Raw genomic sequence first — 27440 nt, 5'->3', positions numbered from 1 at the left:
ATGGGCGGAGGCAGAAAAGAAAGCCACCGCGGCAGCAGCCTATGCGCAAGACGCAGGCGGAAAGATAGAACGCGCGAAGGCAGCAAACGCGAAAGCGAAGAGAGCAGAGAGCGATTTCTCAGAGGCAAGGAAAGCGAATGAGCAATGAGGTGGGCGACCCCGCCACCAACCCTGCCCTTATATAGGCCGCGGGCGGGCGGTCCGGCTCCCACCATACAACGGTCATCTCCGGAGAATTCGCCTGCCGCACAACGGTCATCTCCGAAGAAGTCGCAAGGAATACAATGGAAAGCGGTACGGCGTAAATGGCCACAGTGTAGGACAACGGCTAGATTTGCTGCCCAACGGCTACTCTCAACGAGACCAGCGGCCGTGCCAGAGCGGGCTAGGGGGGAAGTAGCGGGGCCTCGCTTGGAGATGCCAATGCGTGTGGCCTCCGCCCCCGCGGACGCCTTTGGTCAAGGCGTTTTGAGCTCACGGCACGCTCAGGCGAACCGTGGTCTCAAAAGGGGGAACTGTTGTAACACGGCCTCGGCGGGTGGTGAAGGCCTCCGACGGTGTGGTGTCACCAAGGCGTCTTCGACCGTCTTAGGGCAGAGACCTGGCACTGACTAAAGGAACTTTCCTGGCTATGCTTATAGGGCGCTGCACGAGGCTCAGAGCATGGCCATCTCCGGCCGCCAGGCGGACGCCGCCCCGCTTCGGCCGACGGGCGTCTCCGGCGCTAAAGGCGGAGGCCGCCCTACCCCCAAACTAATCATACAAACAACCTTGGCTAAGTGTGTGCAGGTACCTAAGCGTAGGCACCCGTGGTCCGTGCGAGCGTGCTAGCATGGCCCCCGCGCGGCCGGGTGGAGACTTACGGACGAGGTCTCCTACCGGACCGGCGAAGACTCACGTAGGCAGCTGCACGCCCCTGAAGACGGAGGCCAGCGTCGGGAACCTAGGCCTCTAGGCCGAAGACCAAAGCATGGTGGGCCGGCCGCTCATGGTGGCCCATTACTTGAAGATGGTGTCGCAAGATTGCCCCGCAAATGAGAGACTTGTGGCGGAATATTCCAGGAATGTACTGTAGTAGTTGAGGGGCATTGTAATAAATTCTGTCAAGAGGTAGTTGAGTCCTATAAATAAGGAACACTTGTAACAGTGCGCAAGGTGGTTGGAGAATGAATTAATGAAACCTTAGTTTTGCGTGCCATTTCCCTACACGCCCACCTGTCGTGCCTATTCCCCGAGCCTTCGCCTAAGGGCAACGCCTGGCGGGCGGAGGCCCCTATCTCCCCCACACCGTCTGAGACCGAGAGTTTCAACATTATTCTATATATATAAATATATGTATATATAAACAAATTTATTATATATATATAGATATAATTCTATATTTTCTTCTTTACAAAAACAATATTTTAAAATTTTAAAATTTGAATTTCAAAACAACTAATAAATTTTAGGATAATAAATGACCTCAAATGAAAATTTTGTATACATCAAAGTTGTTGAATTCATCAAGATGTACAACTTATATTTTGGTCATCTTTTCATTTGACAAAATTTAAAAAGTTTAAATTTTGAATTTCAATAAATGGCAACTTCAAACTTTTCAAATTTTATCAAATGAAAAGATGACCAAAATATAAGTTGTACATCTCGATGAGTTCTACAACTTTAATGCTTACAAAATTTTCATTTGAGGTCATTTATTGTCCTAAAATTTATTAGTTATTTTGAAAGTTAAATTTTAAAATATTGTTTTCGTAAAGAAGAAAATATAGAATTATATCTATATATATAATAAAATTATTTATATATACATATATTTTTATATATAGAATAATAAAAAACTAATATATAAATTTATATTGTTTTCTTTATATATGAATGAATTACAGAATTAGTAATTAAAATAAATTTAAAAATATTTGTAGGGGCGGCTAACTCAGGATCTGCCTATACAAATCTATTTGTAGGGGCGGCTAAGTCAGGAGCCGCCCCTACAAATGACCACCGGTATATATACCAGAGCCCGCGGGAGGCCGAAATTTTTCTAAGTCAGGGCGCTCTTCTTCCTTGCTGACGCCGTCAGGCTGCCGAACCCGCCGCCGCCACCGTCTCCATGCCGTAGCGCCGCTTCCTCTCACCTCCGTCGGCCCGTGCGCTCTGGCAGTCCTCCCTCGAGCTTCCTTGGCTCCGAACGCCACTAGGACCTGCCACGGAACCCTCCGTGGGCGACGCCTCTGTGCCCTACCTCCGTCGCCTTCGTGCTCTACCTCCGCCGCGCCCTACCTTCCCCGATCCGACTCCAACCCCCGATCCGTCTCCTGCCCTGCGCGCCGCCATTCCCCTCGGCGGCTAGGGTTTCCGCCGTCGTTCCCCCGCCCACGGCGGCTAGGGTTTTCGGCGCTATGGTGCGCGTGGCACGGCCGGCGGTGGCGCTGTGGTGCGAGCCGCTGACTTAAGTCTTCCGTCGAGCCGCAGCATCCCTCCCTCGATCAGGACAGCAGGTACCTGCTTGATTCCGTCCTCTCCCTGCTTGCTCTCCCTGAATGCTGATCACAGCTAGTATAGTACCAAAATGGTTAGCCATAGCTAGGATTTGCTGTAAGAGAAAAAAGAATTTTTTTTCAAACTTGAGTTGCACAGATTTAATAAAATTTGGTCTGACCGGCCACTTCTAGCAAATTTGTGTTCACCTACACTCCATTCAGTTGAGTACTCTTACAAAAACAACAACAATGATATTATAAAAAAAAGTCCAAATGGCTTGCGCTAAAGATGCTATAAACTATACTCCATCAGTTCTGTTAAACTGTGTATATTATATCTTAATTCTCACCTGTCCTCCACCACTGCTCTCCGCTCTTTCTCAAACATAACCAGGTGAGGTTGCCACCGGGCACGAACAGACCCTACACCACCGCTAAAACCTATCGTCGCCCTAAACTACTAGAGCATGCCCAAAGCGAGGAAACTGAGAGGTGTCATACATATGCAGTAAGAGCATGGGCCTGTTGCCGCGAGACGCCACAACTTTAAGGCTCGCCTAAAGTGCGGCACTGAAATCAGCCGCCGAAGATTTGGCGAGCTGAGGTGTTGCAAACTATTTACGTGCTGTTGGGAAACTGTGGCGGCACTAGAGGTCTGGAAACCAATCAAACATCAGTCAAAAGTGGGGCGTTGGAGGTATGGCGAGATTTGGCGAACTCTGGGAACCAAACAGGCTCCATGAATAAAAACAGTGAGCACCAAGTTTCGAATTTTTTCCCCCACCTCCCATGGGGCCTTGTAGTGGAGCACTGTCGCTTAGTGTTGATGCCACGCTCATGGCGCTCTGGAAACAGGGCATGCTGATTTCAGCCGTTTTGGAGCGCTGGTGTGGTTGGTTTGTCGATTGACTTTTCCTCGGTTTAGATTAACCTCTTAAATCCCCGTCCCTTTCAGCTGGCCATCGGTCACCAGAGTACGCGGCTCATTCATTATACTGAGCTTTCGTAATGCGTTCTATGTGGAAAACTTGCCTCGAGCTACATGTCACCATTACAAATCCTCTGGAGTCTGTGGTATCTCCGTGAAGCTGCAAGACTCATAGCGAGTCGTGGTACGTCCGTACGTGCAGCCCATTTCGAACCTGTTTCCTCCGGTGCGATGGGCAGATGGGGACTTCTAGGAGAGATCAGTCTGATGGAGGGCAGATTTTGTTTTTTTTTCAAAATTTGTTTGGATGTGCTTCGATATATATTTTTTTTCCTCTAGAGCACGCGAGCGGAGCAGTCGATGGAGATGTGGACGAGCGCCCGCGCGTCGTGGCGCCGGTGGTGGCGGCGGCGCCGACGCTGGCAGCTGCTGCTTCCGTCGCCGACTGCGGCCCCGCTGAATGACAGCGGCTCGTGATCGTGCGCGCCCCCGAGGACGAGCGCGAGGAGGAGGCGGTTCGTGGTGCGAGGCGGCGACCGCGGAGGTGGTGGTGCGGCCGGCGAGGCCGACGAAGGCGGAGGCCGAGGTGGTGGTGGCGGCGCAGACGTGTGCAGTAGCATCTGCGCCAGCCGTTGCCTCTGCTGCCCGCCGACGCCCACGCCGGCTTGCTTGTCGTGGCGGCGGCTCTTGTCCAATTTGCTTGTCGTGGCTAGTTGTTCGGATGAATCCAATTTGCTATTAAGCCCAGCTGTGCCACAGATGCTGATATATCCAGTAAACAATAATGCACTGTAATCCAATATGCCGCCGCCATGCTCCTGCTGCTCACCGAGGGTGCACAGCACCTGGTTGATGAAATTCGAGGTAAACTTACCCAGCACGAAGGAGAGGTGATCCTATGCGAAACAAACTAGGCAACCAAACATTTCATTTGAACAACCGGTGCTTGGCTTGCTGGGGACAGGCTAAAGTTGTATAGGCTTCGATTCTAGCCAGGTCAGAAATAAACCAGGAAACCAAACACATCAACAAAGGAATTATGAAGCCAGAACATTTGCTTCCATTATCTAAAAAAAATGTTTTCTCAATCTCACAACGAACAACACAATTCGAAAATTATTACACACATCGCGGACACGATCAACAACACCAATGCGATCGTGCTTCTTATTTGTGTTTGGATTTACATGCTACCAACACTCTTGCTGCCCCAGACAGAACAGCATCGCAGTCCATGTACGCTTATTTCTTGAGGAACTTCGTGAACCAGTGTGCAGAGCTCTTGGGGTACCGCTTCAGCCCGTCGTTGTAGTCCACGAAGTTTATCCCGAACCGGACAGTGTAGCCGTTCACCCACTCGAAGTTGTCAAGGAGCGACCATGCGAAGTAGCCCTTCACGTTGGCGCCGTCCCTGCAGTGAGTTGCATTGCGAGTCAGATGCAGTTACTGTAATTCAACACTCGCGCATTTGCAGCTTTGGTGGTTCATTCCCACCTTATGGCACTTTGCAGGGCAAGAAGGTGGGCGTGGTAAAACTCTATCCTGGTGTCGTCCTTCAGAGCTTCCTCGAGTGAGAGGTTCTTGTTGTTGGCTTCGTCCACGCCTAAAAGTTTCAGATAACAGATTTTCAGATGCTTTCTTACGTTTCTAGCTAGCTCTCTCTTTCAGGAACACTGAAGTTACCATTTTCAGTGATATAGACGGTAGGATTGCCATAGTTTTCCTTAACATAAAGCAGCAATTCACGGAAGCCTCGAGGGTATATGAACAGCCAAGATGAAGCAGCCTACACGTGCCATTCGTGGAAATGAATCGTTAGTTCATTTAGCCACAACAAAATGGGAGACAATCCAAGTTGCTTGTGAGACCTGTTGTTACCTGAGGACCAATAGGGACACCATTTCGAAAACCTAACAAATCATCAGACGCGTGATTAGTTAGTTAGTATATATAATATATCAACATAAATGCATGCACATTCACACCAAATTGTAAATCCTAATGAGGAATGATGTCAAGTAAAATGACTTAATGTAATGGCGCCTAGAGATTGCACGGTTCATGTTATATAGTTGTATTATGTCAGAAATGCTACAGCGTCATATTAAGCAAGAGTTTTCTTTTTCTTTTTCAGAGTTTTGCCTCATATATATATATGCTTTTCAGAAGAAGTAGATGTGATACTCTTCATTATTACCAAACTGATAAATGAACAGAAGTAGATTGATCGTTGACTTTAGGATGACTTACCGGTAAGATTAGCACGGGCATCAGTGCTATAGCTAACGTTGAGGCCGTTTGATTGAGGAAGGTTGTCAGCGTAGTTTGTAGTGTAGTAGTTTAGCCCAATGAAGTCGAATGCACCCTTGACCAACTCAGACTGTTCCTTTGTGAACTGTGGCAAGCGGTTTCCAACCAATGCTCTCATGCTTAGCGGGTACTCTCCTCTAGTAAGGGGGTCCATGAACCTAGAATGACAACCAATGGTCTCATGCTTATTCCTAGTGAGTTCTTTATTTTCTTCTAGACTAGACTTGGTCAATAATGAAATTCTGTGAGGAGCACAAAGAATTATATTTAGTTATTTACCATCCAAGCATGAAGTCGACGGCACGCCTCGCTGCATCATCGTTTGATTTGGAACGGGAAAAGGGCACAAACCAGTGTGAGACTAGAGTTATTCCAATATTTCCTTTTTGCTCCACCTGCATTCGGCATTCGGTCATTGATGAACTGAAACTCAGAATTGCATAGTTTCAATTGAATTGTTGTTCATTGATGAACTGAAACTGGATGGGTGAGTTCATCACTGACCTGATATTTTTCCTTGTACAACCGGACTGTTTCTGCATGGGCGAGTATCTGATGATGACAGACAGTGTAGGGTTCTGTTCCTGAATCCCCAGCGCTGCACTTTCCCTGCTCCCATGGTGAGCACCGGCCCGGCGCAAACGTGCCAGACGCATACCCATTTGAGCAGAAGGTCCAGGGCTCATTGAACGTGATCCAGTGTTTCACTCGGTCACCAAATTCTTTGAAGCAAACCTCAGCATAGTCCTTGTAGTCGTTTCTGACAGTCATAGATAGATTTGTTTAGCGGTGACGTTAGTGCAGAACGCGTCGTTCGTTCTTGCATCCTGTACGTGTGGATAGAATATCATGACTTACATAATGTTAGGACTAAGAAATCCTCCATATTTATCTTCCAACGCCTGAGGTGAATCCCAGTGAAAAAGGGTCACAAATGGCTGTATCCCTGCACACATATATAAGCATGTATGCATATTATTTTAATAAAAGTTATACCAATCTAGGTGGAAATATAAGTGTTTTTTCACTGAAAAGAAAATAAGAACCCAAATTTGAATTGAAAGTAAATTTCAAGGTTTCGCAAAGATATACAAAATCATATGGCACACCTTTCAACAGAAGCTCATCGATCAAGTTATTGTAGTATCTGATGCCTTCTCTGTTTACTCCACCGCTCAGACTTCCATCTATCATTACATTCAGATGTCTTTTTTTAGCATAATACATTCAGATGTCTAAGCATTATGCAATTCATATCCTTGGACTTTGGATTATGGCCAAAACAGTTAATTTACAAATTAAATATCTGGATATTGGATCACACTTACTTGGAAGAATTCTACTCCAGGAGATTGAAAACCTGTAGGCATCCATCCCCATACCCTTCATGATGTGCACATCTTCCTACATTTTTTAAAAGTCATCCATCATGGGTCAGAAATGTACCACTCTGCCCATTCCAAATTATAGGTCACTTCAGTTTTATCATAAATCAAAATTCTCTAATTTTGATCATATTTTTTTAGAAAAGTTATATAGCATTATACAAGTTTAAATAAATGTATTATAAAAATATTTCATGAAGAATTTAATAAAACTAATTTGATGTTTTAGATGGTTGTGTATTTATCTATGAACTTGATCAAAGTCATAGAAGTTTGACTTGAAAAAAAAACTAAAATGATCTATAATTGAAAAACGAAAGGAGTTGTATTTTGATAGGTTTTAATTCACATATAAGGGCCTTGCGTTATGCTTAAGCTGATAGAATAAAGACCCTAACCAACTTGAGTGTTACAGTACTTGAAATTCTTTCATACTCCATTAAGATACAGAATACATATTCTGTAGAAAAGAATATATTATGAGTCATACCTTGTAGAGATGGTAGGAATCCACTGCCACATCCCCATTGCTTTTGTCAGCAATTTTATCTGCCAAATCAGAGAATTATTAATTCATAGTTCATTGTCTACTGTCACTTAAATTCAATAGGGGTTAGGTTACACCACAAGTTACCCCGGTATGCTTATTTTCCTTGGACGACTATGTCAAATTAAGATTGACAGCCACAAGCAAGATTAATAATTCAACAACTTGCTCCATATTGGAGAGTAATGACAGGACTGCTAACTGCTCGACAGGTCATACATCGTGTGAATCGAAACTGACTTATCACTATCAGAGTATCATGATCGGGAGTGCAGGACAAGGGTAATAAATAGCGGATAGCGAACTCGCAGGAGATCCGTGTTTGCATATCAGATATATAGCAAGTGTTATAGTGTATGCTAAGTTTCAATAGCAAAATATTAAAAGTAGTCACTAACATGATATTTGCTTAATATAATTAAAAGTTTAAATTAATTACTACATTTGACTGTATAGAAACCATAAAGAAACATAAATAAACAAGATACAAAGAAGACACGGGTAGACAAGTTAAGAGCAGGCTCTCATAAAAACAATATCATCCATCATCCCATTATTCTTTATCGTCACCATTTTTGTTACCATGCATACGGCACCATCCATATTGTTACTTGAACCATTAGCATAGGCCTAATAATACCAATAGCGGCCCACAATAGTAAAGGCTAAGTGCAATAGCGTCTGTTAAAGTTTCAACATCCTATATCTTCGTTCTGCTATCTACTAAAGCAGACCCTACAAAATGCTATTTATTACTATGTCAAGTTAATTTATTGCTAACCACTAATCTGGTATTAACTTTTAGCACATAACTCATAGTATGAATAGCCCTATAAAGATCTTGTGGAGCGTGTGCATGCATGAGATTATAGCTCTTGATCAAGAGATAGTTTTTCCTAGCTGCAAACATGCATGGTGAAGAAGAAGCATATGAAACACATGTAAGTTGGAAAAAAAGATACAAAGCATAGAAGCACATGTAAGTTGGAAAAAAAGGTACAAAGCAAAACGATCTAATAGAGGTATATACAAATACAATACATGCCTGGATGCTGATGAGTGAAGGTGTCCCAGATGCTGGGCCCTCTGCCCCCCTCCATCGCACCACCCTCGTACTGCACATGAATATCACTATCAGGCTAACTTGTAAGATCATGGCAAAACCAATGGCTACTTGGCTGATGAGTTGGAGCAGATCATCGACTTCTATAGGCCAGTTATTTCAGTACAAACTATTGACTGTTTCTAAGTTTCTTGCAGCTTGCCAACTAGCTAGTGGTGCTGATGAAAGGTATTGCTTATTATATTAAAAGATCATATATGCCCTGCAGGACCCTTGACCCTGGAGTGAACGCACGTGTGCATGACTGAGAGATGAGAGATCAGAACTGTCGCTACTACCTGATAGGCCGCCGAGGCCGTCCCGAAGATGAACCCCTCAGGGAAGCTCCTCCTGCTGATCGGCGGCTGCCCAGCAGCGCCATCGTAAGCGTTGGAAGCAAGAGCAAGGAGGAGCAGCGGGAGAAGACGAGCAAGCATCGCAGCACTGCTAGTGCTACCTCCTTTTGGGAGCTGGTGTGGCACCATGCAATGTCAAGCGCGGCCCGTTTAGCTTTGGTATGAGTCTGCGACAGGCCTCTCCGCATCCCATTTACTATATATTGCAGGGACACGGAACGTGACTGATGTGTTTTTTTCTCGCGGCTGGTTATGGTGATCACCATTCACCGTCACCGGGCACGAGCTGATGTGCATGACAGCAGGGACATACATGGACCTTTCTAACTTCTGATCTTTATCGGTGGACCCTTAGAGCCCCAGTTGGACAGAAATGTGCAATTGAAGAGAAACCGAAACGTGTGCTAGCGGCTGACAAGAACGTTTCTGACTAGTTGGCTCGTGCATGGGTTTCTGAATTGTCTTCGGAGGAAACGTAAGATAGCAAGCGCCTTGCACGTTTGCATTGCTGGGGTCTGAGCGTGCTAAACAAAGTCGCCATATAGGATCTGGTAACTGGTGAGAAGGAACTGCAGAGTTGAAAATGCACGCGAACAGCGAACGACCACGTGTTGCGACTGCGGTGGATAAGCAGAAGAGGAATCCCTCGAACGCAGTCATTCAACTTGAGCCAAAATTGGCCATTGCGGAAAACAAAGGATCTATGTAAATTCGTCCATTGGTTGATAGGTGTCTTGATTCCCTTTTAGTTTGTTTAGTCTAAAACAAAGGATCTATGTATCTCCAAAATTCTTCAAAATTATCAAGTAGATGCTAGAAAATAAGCACAACCCATTTTACTTGTATGTGGTATCATAACTCTTGTAGTTTTGAAATTAAAATTGTTCCCATAATACTATATTTGAGTCTTATGTTAACCTATTTAGGACCAAAATGGACTCTAAAAATTCATATATAAAATAACTCATGGTTCATGAAGTAGAATTTTTTCATGTAGTTTCCTAGTGCATGTGTTCAAGCGAAACCCAAAGTTTCATAAAGCACATGCTTAAAATTAAGTCTTAATGTAAAACTAAATTTACAAGCATTCAAAACAAATCTGGGAAATTGATTTTCACATAAGCACTTTCCAAAGTGATAATGTTGAAACTAGCGGTTTCAAACGAGGGGGAGACCGAGGCCTCCGCCCGTCGGACGCCGCCCTAGGGCGGAGGCTCGGGATAGGAACAAAAGGGGGGAGAGTGGTGAGTAAGGGAAGGACATGGAAAGCTATGGTTTCATTAATTCATCCACCAACCGAACTACACGGTTACAAGTGTCCCCTATTTATAGGACTCAACTACTCCATAACAGAATTTATTACAATGCCCCTCAACTGCTACAGTACATTCCTAGAATATGCCGCCGCTAGCCTCTTGTTCGCGGGGCAATCCTGCCATACCGTCTTCAAGTGATGGGCTTCCATGAGCAGCCGGCCCACCATACCTCGGTCTTCGGCCCAAAGGCCTGGGTCCCCGGCGCTGGCCTCCATCTCCAGGGGCGCGCCGCTGCCTCGGCGGGTCTCCGCCGGACGGTCGGAGACATCACCCGCGGGTCTCCGCCCGGCCGTGCGGGGGCCATGGTTCTCGACGCTGGCCTCCGCCTTCAGGGGCGCGCCGTCGCCTTGGAGAGTCTCTGCCGGTCCGGGCGGAGACATCATCCGTAGGTCTCCACCCGGCAACGCAGGGGCCATGCTGGCGCGTTTGCGCGGACCGCGAGCGCCTGCGCTTGAGTACCTGCACACACTTAGGCAAGATCGTTTGTTTGATTAGTTCAGAGGTAGGGCGGCCTCCGCCCTTATTACCGGAGACGCCCATAAATCGAAACGGGGCGGCGTCCGCCTGAGCGGTCGGAGGCATACGTGCCTGGCCTTGGCGGAGTCCACGATGAAAAGGAGATTCAGCACCCTTCGAGCATAGCCGGGAAAGTTCCTTTAGTCAGCGCTGGGTCTCCGCCCTGAGACGGTCGAAGACGCCTTGGCGACACCTCGCTGTCGGAGGCCTTCGCCACCCGCCAAAGCCATGTTACAACAGTTCCCCCTTTTGAGACCATGGTTCGCCGGAGCGTGCCGTGAGCTCAAAACGCCTTGGCCGAAGGCGTCCGCGGGGGCGGAGGCCGTATTTATCGGTGTCTTCGAGCGAGGCCCCGCTACTTCCCCCCTGGCCCGCTCTGGCGTGGCCGTTGGTCTCATTGAGAGTAGCCGTTGGGTGGCAAATCTAGCCGTTGCCCTATGGCGCGGCCGTTTCTGCCGTGTCAGTGTCCGTTGCATTCCCTGCGACTTTTTTGGAGGTGACCGTTGTGCAGCGGGCGAATCTTCCGGAGGTGACCGTTGTGTGGCGGGAGCCGAACCGTCTGCCCGCTGCCTATATAAGGGTGCTTTTGGCGGCGGGGTCCCCCCCCCCCCCCACACCGCTCATTCACTTTCATTGCATTCGAGAAATCTCTCTCTGCCCTCTTCGCTTTCGCCTCTTGCTGCCCTCGCACGTTCTGTCTTTCTGCTTGTGTCTCGTGCTTAGGTTGTTGTCGCGGTGGCTTTCCTTTCCACCTCCGCCCAAACTCGCCGGCCCGCCTTCTCCGGACCCTACCGCTACCTTCTCGGCATTAGGGCCGTCGGCTGGGCTGCGTGCTTTGAGGAGTGCATGCTTGCCTCTGCCTCCACGTTGGAGTTGGAAAAACTAGTGGAGGAGGATTTGGGGAGTGTCTCTGCGTCTATCGGAGACCTGATCGCCGCGGACTCTAGAGATATGGCGATAAAGTCTTGGGACTTCGGCCCCTCCTCTATTACTGAGGAGGCAATCGCGGAGATGTTGAAGGAGTCATGTTTTCCCTCTTCCAAGGTAAAGATCCCTCTGCCGGGTCAAATTGTTCCGGAACCGGGGGAAGGATATGCGGTGGTCTTTCGGGACTTCTTCACCTGCGGCCTCCGCCTTCCTTACATTCCCTTCCTTCGCTGGGTGTTGGAGACCTTCAACGTCCAGCTCCATCATCTGACTCCCACTGCTTTTCTGACGCTTAGTAAATTCTGCTGGGCGTGCGTCTCTTACGGTGCCGAGCTGGATGTGGACACCTTTTGCACGTACTATGAACTACAGAAGCAGCCGAAGAAGAAGAAAGAGGTGCGGGATGGCAAGGAGGTGGAGGTGACCTACCAGTATGGTAGTTGCACTTTTATGTCTAAGAGGAACCAAGGCGTGGACCGCCTAGAGATCTCTTTTTGCCAGAAGGGTAAGTGGGACCACGGCTGGCTCGAGCAATGGTTCTATGTGAAGACCTACGGGGTCCGCAGCACAATTGAGGATGGCGAGAAGCTCTCGGAGTATCCATTGACTTCTCGGATGGAGGAGATGGCGCCACACACGCACGTGGATCCACCGGAGGAGGTGTCTCCGACGAGGGAGGCTTGTGATCAGGCTTTTGCGGCAGCGTGCCGCTACTCTGGTGGCCGCGATCTGGTGGAGGAGATCATGGCCTCCAACTACTGGCCCTTGGGCAAGAACAACCCAGCCTTTCGGCTGGAACAGGTCAAGGTTCCCGTTTTCGGGCCAGAGGCCGGGATTCCGTTCCCCCGCTTCAGTCGGTCCTTGGGGGAGGGGGTGACGGAGGACGGTTTCATCTCCGAAGTTGAGGAAGCCGCCATAGGGTCGGTTGGCAAGATTTTCGAGCATGAGTACACGTCTCGGATGGCCATGGCAGGCACCATGCCGCGGCTCAATCGAGTTTTTGAGGAGGTCGGGATCGTCTACCTGGGAGCGCGAGGTTCCTGCTGAGGTCCTGGCCTCGATTGAGAAGAAGAAGAAAAAGGCCTTCGCAAAGAATGTTACGGTGGAGGCCGAGTCTAAGAAGAGGAAGGGCGCCGTCGGCTCTCGGGCGCCAGCGAAAAAGAAGAAGAAGAGCGGAGCTCCGTTGATCACGCCGGCCTTGTCTTCTGCTGGTAGTGCGGGCGTTGCCTCCGCTGGCAGCGAAGACGTTGAGAGATCCTCCGTCCCGTCAGCGGACACGTGAGTTGCGAGCGGAGGGGATCGTGGCTCTCCCATAGCTCTGGTGTGCCCGAGGAGAAGAGCTGTGAGCGGTGCCGGGCGTCCGGAGACCGGTGTTGCCTCGGCGTGCTCCTCGCATGGTGCTACGAGCGTCGGCGAACAGCCGGAAGATAGCACCGTCGAGCCTATGCTCGACGTTCTTGGCGGGCTGTGCTCAAGCTCTGAAGAGGACACGGAGGCCATTCCGTGGCATGTTCCTTCATCCCCTGCTATTGTCGTGCCTTCGCCTGTGCCTGCGGCCGACGTCGGGCGGTTGGAGGCCGCGCTTGCTGAGGAGGCCTCGGTGGCTCGGCCTTCTTCGAGTCCTCCGCCCACCGGGCCGCTGGCTGAGGAAGTTTGGCCCTTTGGGCCTTCGCCACACGATATGGCGGAGACTTCTGCTCAGAGGGCGCGGCAAGCTGCCTAGCCTGGGCTTTTTATGAGTCAGTCTGTTTGGTGCACATCTTTGTGTTTATTGTCTTCGCCCAGTTCATTCCTTTGCGTATTGAGCTAGGTGCCAATACCGTGTATCCGCTGCTTTGCAGGTGATGTCATGGCTGGACTTCTCACCCCGGAGGAGCGAGCAGCCGCTGCGGGCGCTAGGTTCGGTCCGGGGCAACCGGGGCTGACGGCGCCGGGTCCGAGTAAGTATAAAATGTTTTTATTTTGATCATCATCTGGCCTGTTTCTGATCTGCCCCCTGACCTAAGCTATTGTTGTTGTTGTTTTTTTATGTAGGCTCCTCCGACACTTCTATCTCAGGTTGGGAGGAGTGTTATCTTGCCGTTCTTGGAGACGTCGGAGGTGGTCTTCGGCTGTTGGTGCGTTTAACGTGAGATTTGCTTTTCTCACCTCATCGTTTCGTGTTTGTTTGTTCTTCTTTGAACAGATCGCTTCAAACAGCGTCTGAGGGATATGGATTTCTTCCCGCTTCTCTGCGTTCACCTGGAACACCAGAGTCTGGTGCGTCTCCGGCGGTTTTGCCCCTTTCCTTCTTTTATTATTTTTTGTGTATGCTCGCTTCTAGACTTGTTCTTGATTCCGTCGCTGATCGCTTTGGTTTTTTTTTCTGGTCGTAGGGGTATCACACGGGTGTTGTTATGGAAGAGCGCTGTACCCGTGAGGTCTCTGACCGTGACGTCGCGATCGAAGCGCTCAAGGCAGAAATCGAGCGCCTAGAAGGTGAAAAAGGGGGTCTGTCGGACTCTCTTACGGCTCTCCGCCTGTCTCTGACGGAGAAGGAGCGAGAAAAGGATGGCTTGAGGGCCGATCTCGCCAAGGCCCAGGAGGCGGAGGTTTTGTCCGTCGAGCAGGCCCGTAGGGCGAATTAGCTGACCGAGGGTCTCCGGCGAGAGCTTGCCTCCGAGAAGGAATCCGCAGCAGCGGTGAGGGAGAAGCTTTCTCTGATGATGAGGTGTTTGGACTCGGTCAAAGGAGTCCTTGCTGCAACCGTTGATCACTACCGGGCCACTGTCGCCGAGCTTGGAGGCGAAATCTTCGCTCCTCCAGAGGAAGACAGCGTGTACGCCCTCGCCTCCTAGCTAAAACGTCACCTTGCGAAGCTCCCCGGTCTGATCAACAGTTGCATGGACTACAGGGCGCTAGCGGGAGTGGCGAACTATGCCAAACTTTTGGCACGCGGCGGGTGTACGCATACCGAAAGTATTCCGGAGGGGGCGCTGCCTGGTCCGGAGGAGCTCGGTGAGACCTCTCTTGGTTTGCGAAAAACCTTGAGAAATTTCATCGGGCACTTTTGGGCTACATTTGGGAGATCTGCTGCCCGGAAACTGGTGGATGACAAGAGGGCGAAGGTATTTGTAGTCTTTGTAGCCATTTTTTTGTCGATGCTGCGAAGGCTTTCATTGCTTTTGCCCCTGACATTCTAGCCTATGTTGTAGGATGCCCAGAAGGGTCTTGCGGGCAGGCCTCCGTCGGTTCCGCGCTGGCGACTGTGGTTGGTGCCTCTGCCGCTGGTGGTGCTCCGGGGGGATCTACGATCGGTGGTGGCGGTGGTCGGAGGCCGCAGGCGCCGTGCCCGCCCACAGCTGATGCGAGCTCCGCTCCAGACACTTTCGCTATGGCTGATGCGTCGGAGGTCTAGGCTCTTTGTAGCATTTAGTTGTTCTAGCGTGTATTTTGCAGTCCAGCTGGACTTTTGTGAATAAAGTTTATTTTGTTCTGAATGGTTTTGTGGAAAATTTTAACCTTGCGTAGGTTCCGAATCGAGAGCCTGCGCAAGATGTTGCGCCTTTGACTCTCTACAACGACGGTATTTACGTGAGCGGAGAGCTTTGGGAGTATTGGCGTTCGGCCTTTCCCCGCAGCGTTGCGCGTGACGTATTTGAGTCGGTTAGGTTTGACATAGACGACGAGCGCGCTGGGTTTACTCGCGCGCTTGCTTGGCGCGGACCTCCGCCACAATAGTTAGGATTTTATTTCAAGTTGGTGTCCTGTAAGAATGTTTCTCGACGCTTTATGGAATACAAGACAGGTTCACTTTCTTGATTGTTTGTGCGGTGGCTTGAGCCCATCGTGATAGTTTACATATCTCGTCTAGTCCCGAGCTCACGCACCGTTGTCCTTTGCTTGGGCGATCGAGCGCGTTACAGAGGTGGTGGCCAGGACCTTCACCCTATTTTTTCTCATTCTCTATGCTTGCTTGATGGCCGGGGTAGAAGTCTCCATAGTTTTTCGACCGGCGGAGGCATACTTGAAGTCCGTCTGGCGAGGCTTGCCGAATCGGTGTTTGATCCGACTGGAGGTTTGGCACAGCTTGTGCAGATGGCGGAGACTTTTGATATTTCTTTAGCTGGGTGTTTTAGCTGTCTGGAGGCATGGGTCTCCGACGCTGCACACCCGTGGGACACGGTTGATCTTTGGAGATGGCAGGTTAGGTCTCCGGCGTCAGGGGGATGTTACGAGTTTTCGTGCGATATCCTCCTGCTCCCGTAGGCCTTTGCTGTTCATCACCGTGCCGTAGGCCCTCTCTCTTTTCCCATTGTCTCCGACTGTCTACTGTTGCCTCCGATTTTACGAGTTTTTGTACAATATCTACGACCGACTTGGATATCTAAGGAGACCCCTGCCTCCATGGCTATCGCTATGGCTTTTGCCTGTGCTATGCCTTGCTCCCCCCTTGCGCCCTTGCGCCTTATGCCGGCTGAGTTTCTTAAGGGCATGGGGGAATCCGTTTTTATAGTGGGGTGGTGGCTTTCGAGTGTTAACATTTTTGTACGTTGTTAGTTGGAATGTATCTTGGCTTTAATGGCCTGTATCTTGCCTAAATTATTCATTCCCCTTGAGATCTTTTTGAAGTAAAGAGGTCTGGTGCCGCATTGGTGGCGGTGTTTTGTCAGGCACTTTCTATTTTTCTTGTTTCGGATGGCGGAGACCTTTTTCCTGGTTCTAGCACCACAAATTTGTTGCCCCTGATGCTAGGGTTTTTTTTGCTAAGGTCAGAGGCCTGTTTAGCCGAGGTTGTTTTTTCCTTGGCGCCTGAACTTGTTCAGGTCTTCTTCGAGGGTCAGAGGCCTGTTCGGCCAAAAAAATTTTTGCCTTGATGCCTGACTTTGGTCAGGTCTTTGTCAAGTGTCGGAGGCCTTTTTGGCCAAAGATTTTTGCCTTGATGCCTAACTTTGGTCAGGACTTTGTCAAGGGCGAAGGCCTGTTTGGCCATAGAGGTCGTTTCAAATTGCCCTTGCCTATGGCTGGCGCTTTGAAAGGACCTGTAGTTTTTGTTTACCGAATATTGCGGCGCCAGAGCTGGCCGCTTTTGGTTTTGGGTTTTTTGTGGTGTTCTTTTGGGGAATTACCTCTTTATACTTGTAGAGGATTTTTACATTGAGCCTGCCTCGTTAAAAACCTCACCTGCGCTTGGAGTTCCCCTGTGAGGAAAAGAGTGCAGGCTCTTTTACATTTTGTTTTGATTGAAGTAAAAAAACTAAGGTAAATGCATGGAGGGGCCTCTGCTTATATTTTGCGGAGGTTGCCCTTTGGTACATTGCCTAGATGTAGTATCTGCGAAGGCTATCAATATTCCATGTGTGGGTTGTCGTGACACCTTCGCTGTCGGTCAAGTGGAAAGAACCAGGTCGGCCTGCTGCCGTTGCTATGTATGGGCCTTCCCATTTCGGTTGCAACTTGCCAACAAGTTGTGCGTTGGGTTTTCTCCTGAGTACGAGGTCTCCATGTTTTATGTCTTTCCTTACCACCTGAGAGTCTCTCCACTTCTTGGTTTGGGACTGATATTTTGCAATGTTTTCGACTGCTTCCAGTCTTGTGGCTTCTATTGTTTCTTTTGCATATTCTTCATCTTGCAACATCAGCTGACTTGTTGTGCGGAGGCTTTCATGCTTTATTTCTTCTGGCATCATGGCCGCTTCTCCATAAAGCAGTTTGAATGGTGTGAATCCTATTGTTCTTGAGATGGATGTATTGTGTGACCAAATAACTCTAGGTAATTCATCTATCCATTTTCCTTTGCGTAGGCCCAGCAGTGTTTTTGATATTGCTGAAAAGACTATTCTGTTTGCTCTTTCCACAGTGCCATTGGACTCTGGGTGGTATACCGATGCGAAGGCTAGTTTTGTCCCTATGCTTTTGTAGAATTCTTTGAAGTTCTCTAAATCGAATTGTTTTCCATTGTCTACTGTCAAGATCCTTGGTACGCCGAATCTGCAAATGATGTTCTGCCAGAAGAATTTTCTGATAGTTTCTGAGGTTATCTTCACCAGCGGCTTTGCCTCTATCCATCTTGTGAAATATTCCACTGCTACTACTGCGAATCTATTTCCTCCTTAGGATGGAGGTAATGGGCCGACCAGGTCCATCCCCCATCTTTGCATCGGCCATGTCAGAGGTATAAGCTGGGTCTCCGACGATGATTTTGACTGTCCTAGAGAGAATGTTTGGCATGCTTTGCATGTTCTGACTGTCTGCTCTGTGTCTTGTATGTGTGTTGGCCAATAAAAACCTTGCCTTATTGCCTTTGCTGATAAAGCTCTAGAGCCAATGTGCGACCCGCAAATTCCTGAGTGTATTTCTTGAAGCAAGTCTATGCCTTCGCTCTGCGATATGCATTTGAGGAGAGGCTGGACTACTCCTTTCTTGTACAGTACGCCATTTATGATTGTGTAATTTCTTGCCCTGGCCTGTATTCTTGCTGCTTTTGCTTCATCTTCTTCGGTGGTTTTGCCTTCTAGGAATTCTGTTATCACCTTTCTCCAATCTTCATTTTGCAGGTGTAGTATGGGTTTTAGTGCCTTAGATGTCTCCACAGTTGCCGGAGACTTCAAGATCTGGTAAAAAGTGTTTGGTGGCAGTGGCAGGTTATTTGTCGTAGCCTTTGCCAATTCATCTGTCTCTGCATTTTCTGATCTTGGGATGTGCTTCAGGGTGAAACCCTCGAATCTCCACTCCAAATTTCTGACAACGGATAGGTATTTGATAAGTTCTGGCTCTCTTGCTGTGTATTCTTTCTCTACTTGGCCAGTGACCACTTGAGAATCTGTTTTGACTGTCAATGTTTTTGCCCCTAGGGCCTTTGCTTTGCTCAGCGCTAAGATCAGGCCTTCATATTCTGCTATGTTGTTTGTTGATTTGAACTCTAGCCTTGCTGCGTATTTTAGTCTGACGTCGGAGGGTGCCATTAGGACGGCGGAGGCTCCTGCTCCAGCTTGGCCCCAGGCTCCATCCGTGAATGCTATCCAGCCTTTAGTTGTTGGTTGTACCTTGGGCTCTGTCGGAGGTGTCCAATCTGCTACAAAATTAGCTAATGCTTGTGATTTGATCGCTGTTCTGGGGACATATGAGATACCAAACTGTGATAGCTCTGTAGCCCATTTGCCTATTCTGCCGGAGGCTTCTTTGTTTCTGAGCAAGTCTTGTAGTGGCAGCGATGTTGGAACTGAGATTTCGTGGGCTTGGAAATAATGCTTTAGTTTTCTTGATGCCATCAGCACTACGTAGGCAACGTTCTCTACCTCTGTGTAGTTTAGCTTGGCTCCGGACAGTGCTTCTGAGATGAAATAAACTGGTTTTTGAGTTTTGCCTGATTCTTTTTCCAGCTCGTGGACTAAAACTGCGCTGACTACATGGTCAGAGGCCGCCGCATACAGCAATAGGTGGTTGTCCGATTCTAGGACGGAGACCATCAGTGAGTTTGCCAGATACTCTTTGAGGTTATGAAATGCCTTCGACTGCTTGGACCCCCATTCGAAGTTGCCTCCGCCCCTCAGGGCTTGGAAGAAGGGTAGGCTGCGTTCTGCTGATTTTGAGATGAATCTGTTGAGCGCTGTTATTCTTCCCATCAGCTTTTGCACTTCTTTCTTGTTTGTGGGCTCTACCATTGTCATTATTGCTCTGGTTTTGTCCGGGTTCACTTTGATGCCTTCGCTGCTTATGATATAACCTAGCATCTTCCCTTTTGTGACTCCAAATATACATTTCTCTGAGTTGAGGCGAAGGCCAGCTGTCCTGAGGTTGGCGAAGGTCTCCTGTAAGTCAGAGACATGATCATTCTTGTTCTTGCTCATGACCACTATGTCGTCGACGTAGGCTATGATGTTTCTATCTAGTTGTGAGCCCAAAACTTCCTTTGTCATTCTGACAAAGGTTGCTCCGGCATTTTTGAGGCCCTCTGGCATTCTGGTGTAACAATATACCCCGAATGGATGTGGTGAAACTTGTCCTGTCTTCGTCTTCTTTTTTCATCTAGATTTGGTGATATCTAGAGAAACAGTCGAGGAGAGATAACCTCTGGCATCTGGCTGCCTTGTCGACGGAGGCATCTATTCTTGGCAATGGGAAAGGGTCTTTTTTGCAAGCTTTATTCAGATCTGTGAAATCTATGCACATTCTCATTTTGCCATTTTTCTTTGGTACCAGTACTACGTTTGCAAGCCATTCTGAATACTTGACTTCTCTGATCACTTTTGCATCTAGCAATCTTTGCACCTCCTCCTTTGCTGCCAGGATTCTATCCTCTGACATTTTTCTCTGTTTCTGCTTTCTTAGTCTCATGTTTTCATTGATATCCAGTTCGTGTTGTATGATGTCCCTGCTGACTCCCTGGAGGTCGGAGGCTGACCAGGCGAAGATATCCTTGTTTTTTACTAGAGTTTCCATGAGCTCTTCCTCTTCTACCTTGCTCAATTATGAGCTGATTGTTACTTTTCTGTCTGGTAACTCTTTTTTAGAGGGATTAGCTTTGTCTCTTCTTGACCTGCCATATCTGTTTCTCCTCTGGGTATATCCGGAGGGTCTAGTTATTTATATGCCGACTCGACTGCATTGATGTTTCTTTGGGCTCTGTAGATAGCTTTCTCTATATTTCTTGTTTCTTTCTGGCTGCCTCGTACTGTGATAATACCATGGAGTGCTGGTATTTTCATGCACAGGTAAGCCATATGCAGGGCTGCGTTGAATTTGGTTATGAATCCTCTGCCCAAGATGGCATTGTATGGGTAATACAGATCGACGACGTCGAAGGTTATGTACTCGGTTCTGGCATTCGCTTGGGTTCCGAACGACACTAGGAGTGAGATTTTTCCTAATGCTTGTATCTGCTTGCCTCTGAATCCTATTAAAGGGGATTCAAAGGGTTGTAGTTGATTTCTGCTGAGCTTCATTTGGTCAAAGGTATTTGCGAAGATGATATCTGCTGAACTGCCAGTGTCGACCAGTATTCTGCTTATCTCCCATGCTGCTATGTTGGTCTTGATCACCATTGCGTCTGCGTGAGGGTAGCTCTCTAGCTGTAGATCTTCTTCTATGAAGGTGATTGGGACTCTGGACCAATCTGTGTGTTTCTCCAGGCCTTGGACTGCTACATTGTTTACCAGGCGGAGGTGGTCCTTTTTCAGCTTTTTAGTTTAAAACTCCATTGATGATCCTCCGGCGATTGGCAATATCATGCCTATTGTTGGCAGTGCTCCATGAGGGTTGACTTGGTTTTCTGGGTTTGGCTCGTTTTTTGGTGTTGGGGGTTGGTTGTGAGGTGGTGGCGGAGGCAGTTGCTGCATGTGGTGCTGTGGCTGCGGAGGCTCGAACCTTATTCGGTTTTGCTCTGGTGGGTTTGTTTCGAGGTAGGTTATATGGGGAGATTTTGGGTTTATGTAGGTCAGGCTTGCCTCCGACCTGTAGTTGCCCGCCGGAGGCTGCTGCGAAGGTGATGACCGCCATGCTGGTAGGAAGTTTGGGTAATAGGCAGAGGCCAGTGTTGAGGGATGTATTTGGGTTGCGTTTAGCGCTGGGTACATTGGGCAGTACTGCTGGTGGCCAGTTGTGTAGGTGGTGTTGACCTCTCTTGCGCTCTACTGTGTTGGAGGTTGGGCAGTCTGCTTGTTCTTCATCCTTTCCTATGTTTCTTTTGTCTCCGGACAATCTTTGGTGCTGTGCCCTGTGTTTTCGCCGTGAAAAATACAATATGGCCTGCGTTGTTTCTGGCTTTGGTTTCTGTTCTAGTTTTTGCCTTGGTAACCTTGCCGACCTTGGTTCCTTGTCTGGGTCTCCGGTCGTGTTGGCGCTGCCTGTTGCCCTTGCTCGGGGCGAGGTTGACCCTCGATACTGAGCACTTGCCCCTGGCCTGGCTTCTGATTTGATACATTCTAGTTCGTATAGGTTTTCTAGGAATTTTTGCTGCTGTTTTGTTGTCTGTTTTGACCTTACTCCTCCAGCCTTTTACGGAGGTCATTATCTGATCTGTAGTACTTCTCGAACTCGTCATACAACTGTTGTATGGAAGTTGGTTTCTTTCTTGCTAGGTGTGCTGCGAACGGCCCAATTCGGAGGCCTTTGATCGCTGCTTCAATGGCGATCTCGTCTGGGACATCTGGTGCCTTCGCCTTTAGTTGCACGAATTTCCAGAAGTAGTCATGTAGTGTCTCTCCCTGCATTTGCTTGCACTGGAACAGATCTGTGGAAGTCAGCGACTGTGCTGTTAGCCCTTTGAAGTTTGCCAGTATCTTGTCCCGGAGGTTCTCCCAAGAATAGACTGTACTTGGTTTGAGCATAGAATACCAAGCCAATGCGTCACCTTCGGCTGCGATGACAAGCCAAGACGGCGTCGTCTCCGCCGGCGGAGGCTACTGCTGCCTCGTAACTCATAATGAACTGATGGGGGTCTGTCTTTCCGTTGAACTTTGGTAGTGTGATTGGCTTGTACACTGTTGGCCATGGTGACTGTTGTATGCCTTCAGATAGTGGGGACTTGGGATCGATAGGCCTCCGCATTACCTGAGATGGCATCATCGGCTGGCTGATCACTGGCGTAGGACCTTGAAGCATGGTTGCAGTTGGTGTTGCTGCGGAGGCTGGGATTGCGGAGGTTGACGCTGGTACTGCATGCTGCATACTTAGCATCTCAGCATGTAGGACTGCCAACTGCTGCCTTATTTCTGCTGCTTGTGCTGATGCTTGAATAGCTTGCTGATTAGCTGCGAATGCTGCTGCCATTCTGTCCCTCTCTTGTTGCGCTCTTTGCAACTGTGCTTGCAGCTGTTGCAGTTCTTGCTCGGGTGTTGTGGCTGAGTTTGGTTGGGCCTCTGGATCTTGAATCTCTGGATCTTGGGGTTCCGGTGGTTGACCCTGGGCATCTGCTCTGGTGTCATCCTCCGCTGGCGAGGTTGCGTAGGCGCTACGAATGTTGTGCCTAGGCCTTCCTCGCTGACCCATAGTCACTGCTACTCTGGTGGTGGTCTTTCTTTTCCCTGCCATCGTTGGTTTGCCTTGGCCAAACCACGGTGGGCGCCAATGTTGAAACTAGCGGCTTCAAACGAGGGGGAGACCAAGGCCTCCGCCCGTCGGACGCCGCCCTAGGGCGGAGGCTCGGGATAGGAACGAAAGGGGAGAGTGGTGAGTAAGGGAAGGACACGGAAAGCTATGGTTTCATTAATTCATCCATCAACCGAACTGCACGGTTATAAGTGTCCCCTATTTATAGAACTCAACTACTCCATAACAGAATTTATTACAATGCCCCTCAACTGCTATAGTACATTCCTGGAATATGCCGCCGCTAGCCTCTTGTTCGCGGGGCAATCCTGCCATACCGTCTTCAAGTGATGGGCTTCCATGAGCAGCCGGCCCACCATACCTCGGTCTTCGGCCCAAAGGCCTGGGTCCCCGGCACTGGCCTCCATCTCTAGGGGCGCGCCGCTGCCTCAGCGGGTCTCCGCCGGACGGTCGGAGACATCACCCGTGGGTCTTCGCCCGGCCGCGCGGGGGCCATGGTTCTCGACGCTGGCCTCCACCTTCAGGGGCGCGCCGTCGCCTTGGAGAGTCTCCGCCGGTCCGGGCGGAGACATCATCCGTAGGTCTCCGCCCGACCGCGCAGGGGCCATGCTGGCGCGTTTGCGCGGACCGCGAGCGCCTACGCTTGAGTACCTGCACACACTTAGACAAGATCGTTTGTTTGATTAGTTTAGAGGTAGGGCGGCCTCCGCCCTTATTACCGGAGACGCCCGTAAATCGAAACAGGGCGGCGTCCGCCTGAGCGGTCGGAGGCATGCGTGCCTGGCCTTGGCGGAGTCCACGATGAAAAGGAGATTCAGCACCCTTCGAGCATAGCCGAGAAAGTTCCTTTAGTCAGCGCCGGGTCTCCGCCCTGAGACGGTCGAAGACGCCTTGGCGACACCTCGCTGTTGGAGGCCTTCGCCACCCGCCAAAGCCATGTTACAACAGATAACATGTAAATTGTAGTACAAGTGATATACTTCGTCATAGTATGAAGTCAATTTGAAAATGTAGAGTAAAAACAGTTTAAATTTAAAGCCTTAGTCTACCACCAAGGTATTCCAAGTTTGGAAAACAACATTAGCTATATCAATGTTTAGAGCTAGTTTTAAAAACAATATGTCTAAGTGTCTTACCAAAACATGCAATCAAAGTTGGAGCATAACTAAGATCTTTAATCCAGGGTAGCTCCTATTGACAAGAAAGATATATATGGTAATTCTTTTAAGTAGCTAAGATACACAAAAATTAATGATTTGGGTACTAGATATAATCAATACAAAGGGTTAACAGATGGTATTCAGGGTTTAATAAAAAAAGTAAGTTTGTATATAAAATTGTCATAAGTTTAGAGCCAAATTATTGAAGGTAATGTGATATGTCATCATTTGGCTTAAGTTTAGATCTTTAACGGTTATAAGTCTTAGCAGTCTTCCGATTAACCAAAGCTAACTAAAACAATGGTAATTAACTCTAAACATGAACAATTGATCCATAACTTTGATCAAAGTTTATTAAATGAGATATTGTGAAGTAGGGAGTTTGGGAGTTGAGTGCTTAATTTAAGTTTGTAGACTAATACACCAACTTCAAACCTTAGTAAGGCTAACATAATTTGATAAGTCTGGCTTCTGATTTGATACATTCTAGTTCGTATAGGTTTTCTAGGAATTTTTGCTGCTGTTTTGTTGTCTGTTTTGACCTTACTCCTCCAGCCTTTTACGGAGGTCATTATCTGATCTGTAGTACTTCTCGAACTCGTCATACAACTGTTGTATGGAAGTTGGTTTCTTTCTTGCTAGGTGTGCTGCGAACGGCCCAATTCGGAGGCCTTTGATCGCTGCTTCAATGGCGATCTCGTCTGGGACATCTGGTGCCTTCGCCTTTAGTTGCACGAATTTCCAGAAGTAGTCATGTAGTGTCTCTCCCTGCATTTGCTTGCACTGGAACAGATCTGTGGAAGTCAGCGACTGTGCTGTTAGCCCTTTGAAGTTTGCCAGTATCTTGTCCCGGAGGTTCTCCCAAGAATAGACTGTACTTGGTTTGAGCATAGAATACCAAGCCAATGCGTCACCTTCGGCTGCGATGACAAGCCAAGACGGCGTCGTCTCCGCCGGCGGAGGCTACTGCTGCCTCGTAACTCATAATGAACTGATGGGGGTCTGTCTTTCCGTTGAACTTTGGTAGTGTGATTGGCTTGTACACTGTTGGCCATGGTGACTGTTGTATGCCTTCAGATAGTGGGGACTTGGGATCGATAGGCCTCCGCATTACCTGAGATGGCATCATCGGCTGGCTGATCACTGGCGTAGGACCTTGAAGCATGGTTGCAGTTGGTGTTGCTGCGGAGGCTGGGATTGCGGAGGTTGACGCTGGTACTGCATGCTGCATACTTAGCATCTCAGCATGTAGGACTGCCAACTGCTGCCTTATTTCTGCTGCTTGTGCTGATGCTTGAATAGCTTGCTGATTAGCTGCGAATGCTGCTGCCATTCTGTCCCTCTCTTGTTGCGCTCTTTGCAACTGTGCTTGCAGCTGTTGCAGTTCTTGCTCGGGTGTTGTGGCTGAGTTTGGTTGGGCCTCTGGATCTTGAATCTCTGGATCTTGGGGTTCCGGTGGTTGACCCTGGGCATCTGCTCTGGTGTCATCCTCCGCTGGCGAGGTTGCGTAGGCGCTACGAATGTTGTGCCTAGGCCTTCCTCGCTGACCCATAGTCACTGCTACTCTGGTGGTGGTCTTTCTTTTCCCTGCCATCGTTGGTTTGCCTTGGCCAAACCACGGTGGGCGCCAATGTTGAAACTAGCGGCTTCAAACGAGGGGGAGACCAAGGCCTCCGCCCGTCGGACGCCGCCCTAGGGCGGAGGCTCGGGATAGGAACGAAAGGGGAGAGTGGTGAGTAAGGGAAGGACACGGAAAGCTATGGTTTCATTAATTCATCCATCAACCGAACTGCACGGTTATAAGTGTCCCCTATTTATAGAACTCAACTACTCCATAACAGAATTTATTACAATGCCCCTCAACTGCTATAGTACATTCCTGGAATATGCCGCCGCTAGCCTCTTGTTCGCGGGGCAATCCTGCCATACCGTCTTCAAGTGATGGGCTTCCATGAGCAGCCGGCCCACCATACCTCGGTCTTCGGCCCAAAGGCCTGGGTCCCCGGCACTGGCCTCCATCTCTAGGGGCGCGCCGCTGCCTCAGCGGGTCTCCGCCGGACGGTCGGAGACATCACCCGTGGGTCTTCGCCCGGCCGCGCGGGGGCCATGGTTCTCGACGCTGGCCTCCACCTTCAGGGGCGCGCCGTCGCCTTGGAGAGTCTCCGCCGGTCCGGGCGGAGACATCATCCGTAGGTCTCCGCCCGACCGCGCAGGGGCCATGCTGGCGCGTTTGCGCGGACCGCGAGCGCCTACGCTTGAGTACCTGCACACACTTAGACAAGATCGTTTGTTTGATTAGTTTAGAGGTAGGGCGGCCTCCGCCCTTATTACCGGAGACGCCCGTAAATCGAAACAGGGCGGCGTCCGCCTGAGCGGTCGGAGGCATGCGTGCCTGGCCTTGGCGGAGTCCACGATGAAAAGGAGATTCAGCACCCTTCGAGCATAGCCGAGAAAGTTCCTTTAGTCAGCGCCGGGTCTCCGCCCTGAGACGGTCGAAGACGCCTTGGCGACACCTCGCTGTTGGAGGCCTTCGCCACCCGCCAAAGCCATGTTACAACAGATAACATGTAAATTGTAGTACAAGTGATATACTTCGTCATAGTATGAAGTCAATTTGAAAATGTAGAGTAAAAACAGTTTAAATTTAAAGCCTTAGTCTACCACCAAGGTATTCCAAGTTTGGAAAACAACATTAGCTATATCAATGTTTAGAGCTAGTTTTAAAAACAATATGTCTAAGTGTCTTACCAAAACATGCAATCAAAGTTGGAGCATAACTAAGATCTTTAATCCAGGGTAGCTCCTATTGACAAGAAAGATATATATGGTAATTCTTTTAAGTAGCTAAGATACACAAAAATTAATGATTTGGGTACTAGATATAATCAATACAAAGGGTTAACAGATGGTATTCAGGGTTTAATAAAAAAAGTAAGTTTGTATATAAAATTGTCATAAGTTTAGAGCCAAATTATTGAAGGTAATGTGATATGTCATCATTTGGCTTAAGTTTAGATCTTTAACGGTTATAAGTCTTAGCAGTCTTCCGATTAACCAAAGCTAACTAAAACAATGGTAATTAACTCTAAACATGAACAATTGATCCATAACTTTGATCAAAGTTTATTAAATGAGATATTGTGAAGTAGGGAGTTTGGGAGTTGAGTGCTTAATTTAAGTTTGTAGACTAATACACCAACTTCAAACCTTAGTAAGGCTAACATAATTTGATAAGTCGTGTTTGAAAACTGAGAGAAAATCATCGAGGAACATGATTGGCCATGCACGAAGTTGAGCTCTACAGTTCAACACCACCCGCACCATGCATGCAACAGCTTACCAACAGTCAGCGCTTAAGCCTCGTATCTTTGCAACGCGATGA

The 27440-nt window shown here is 48.6% G+C and overlaps 1 protein-coding gene and 1 long non-coding RNA gene across 2 annotated transcripts; one reads left to right on the top strand and one right to left on the bottom strand.

Moving 5' to 3' along the window:
* Positions 1–3463: 3463 nt before the first annotated feature.
* On the top strand, positions 3464–4158 carry LOC136534118 (uncharacterized). The gene is made up of 2 exons (XR_010778663.1): positions 3464–3595; positions 3751–4158. It is a non-coding gene; the product is annotated as an uncharacterized lncRNA (long non-coding RNA).
* Positions 4159–4448: 290 nt separating this feature from the next.
* Positions 4449–9254, bottom strand: LOC136534119 (beta-glucosidase 12-like). The gene is made up of 13 exons (XM_066526591.1): positions 9055–9254; positions 8699–8768; positions 7597–7655; positions 7050–7125; positions 6831–6908; positions 6580–6667; positions 6226–6481; positions 6001–6116; positions 5662–5879; positions 5290–5321; positions 5095–5197; positions 4906–5014; positions 4449–4822 (listed from the first exon to the last, which is right to left on the bottom strand). The coding sequence occupies exons 1-13, from the start codon at positions 9238–9240 to the stop codon at positions 4654–4656; spliced, it is 1560 nt and encodes a 519-aa protein (XP_066382688.1). The 5' UTR covers positions 9241–9254; the 3' UTR covers positions 4449–4653.
* Between the last annotated feature and the right edge of the window lie 18186 nt (positions 9255–27440).

The sequence above is a fragment of the Miscanthus floridulus genome, unplaced genomic scaffold, assembly GCF_019320115.1.
Source record: "Miscanthus floridulus cultivar M001 unplaced genomic scaffold, ASM1932011v1 os_1527_2_3, whole genome shotgun sequence".
NCBI lineage: Eukaryota > Viridiplantae > Streptophyta > Magnoliopsida > Poales > Poaceae > Miscanthus > Miscanthus floridulus.
Note: the sequence above shows the minus strand (reverse complement) of the source record. Positions and strands in the feature narration are given on the sequence as shown.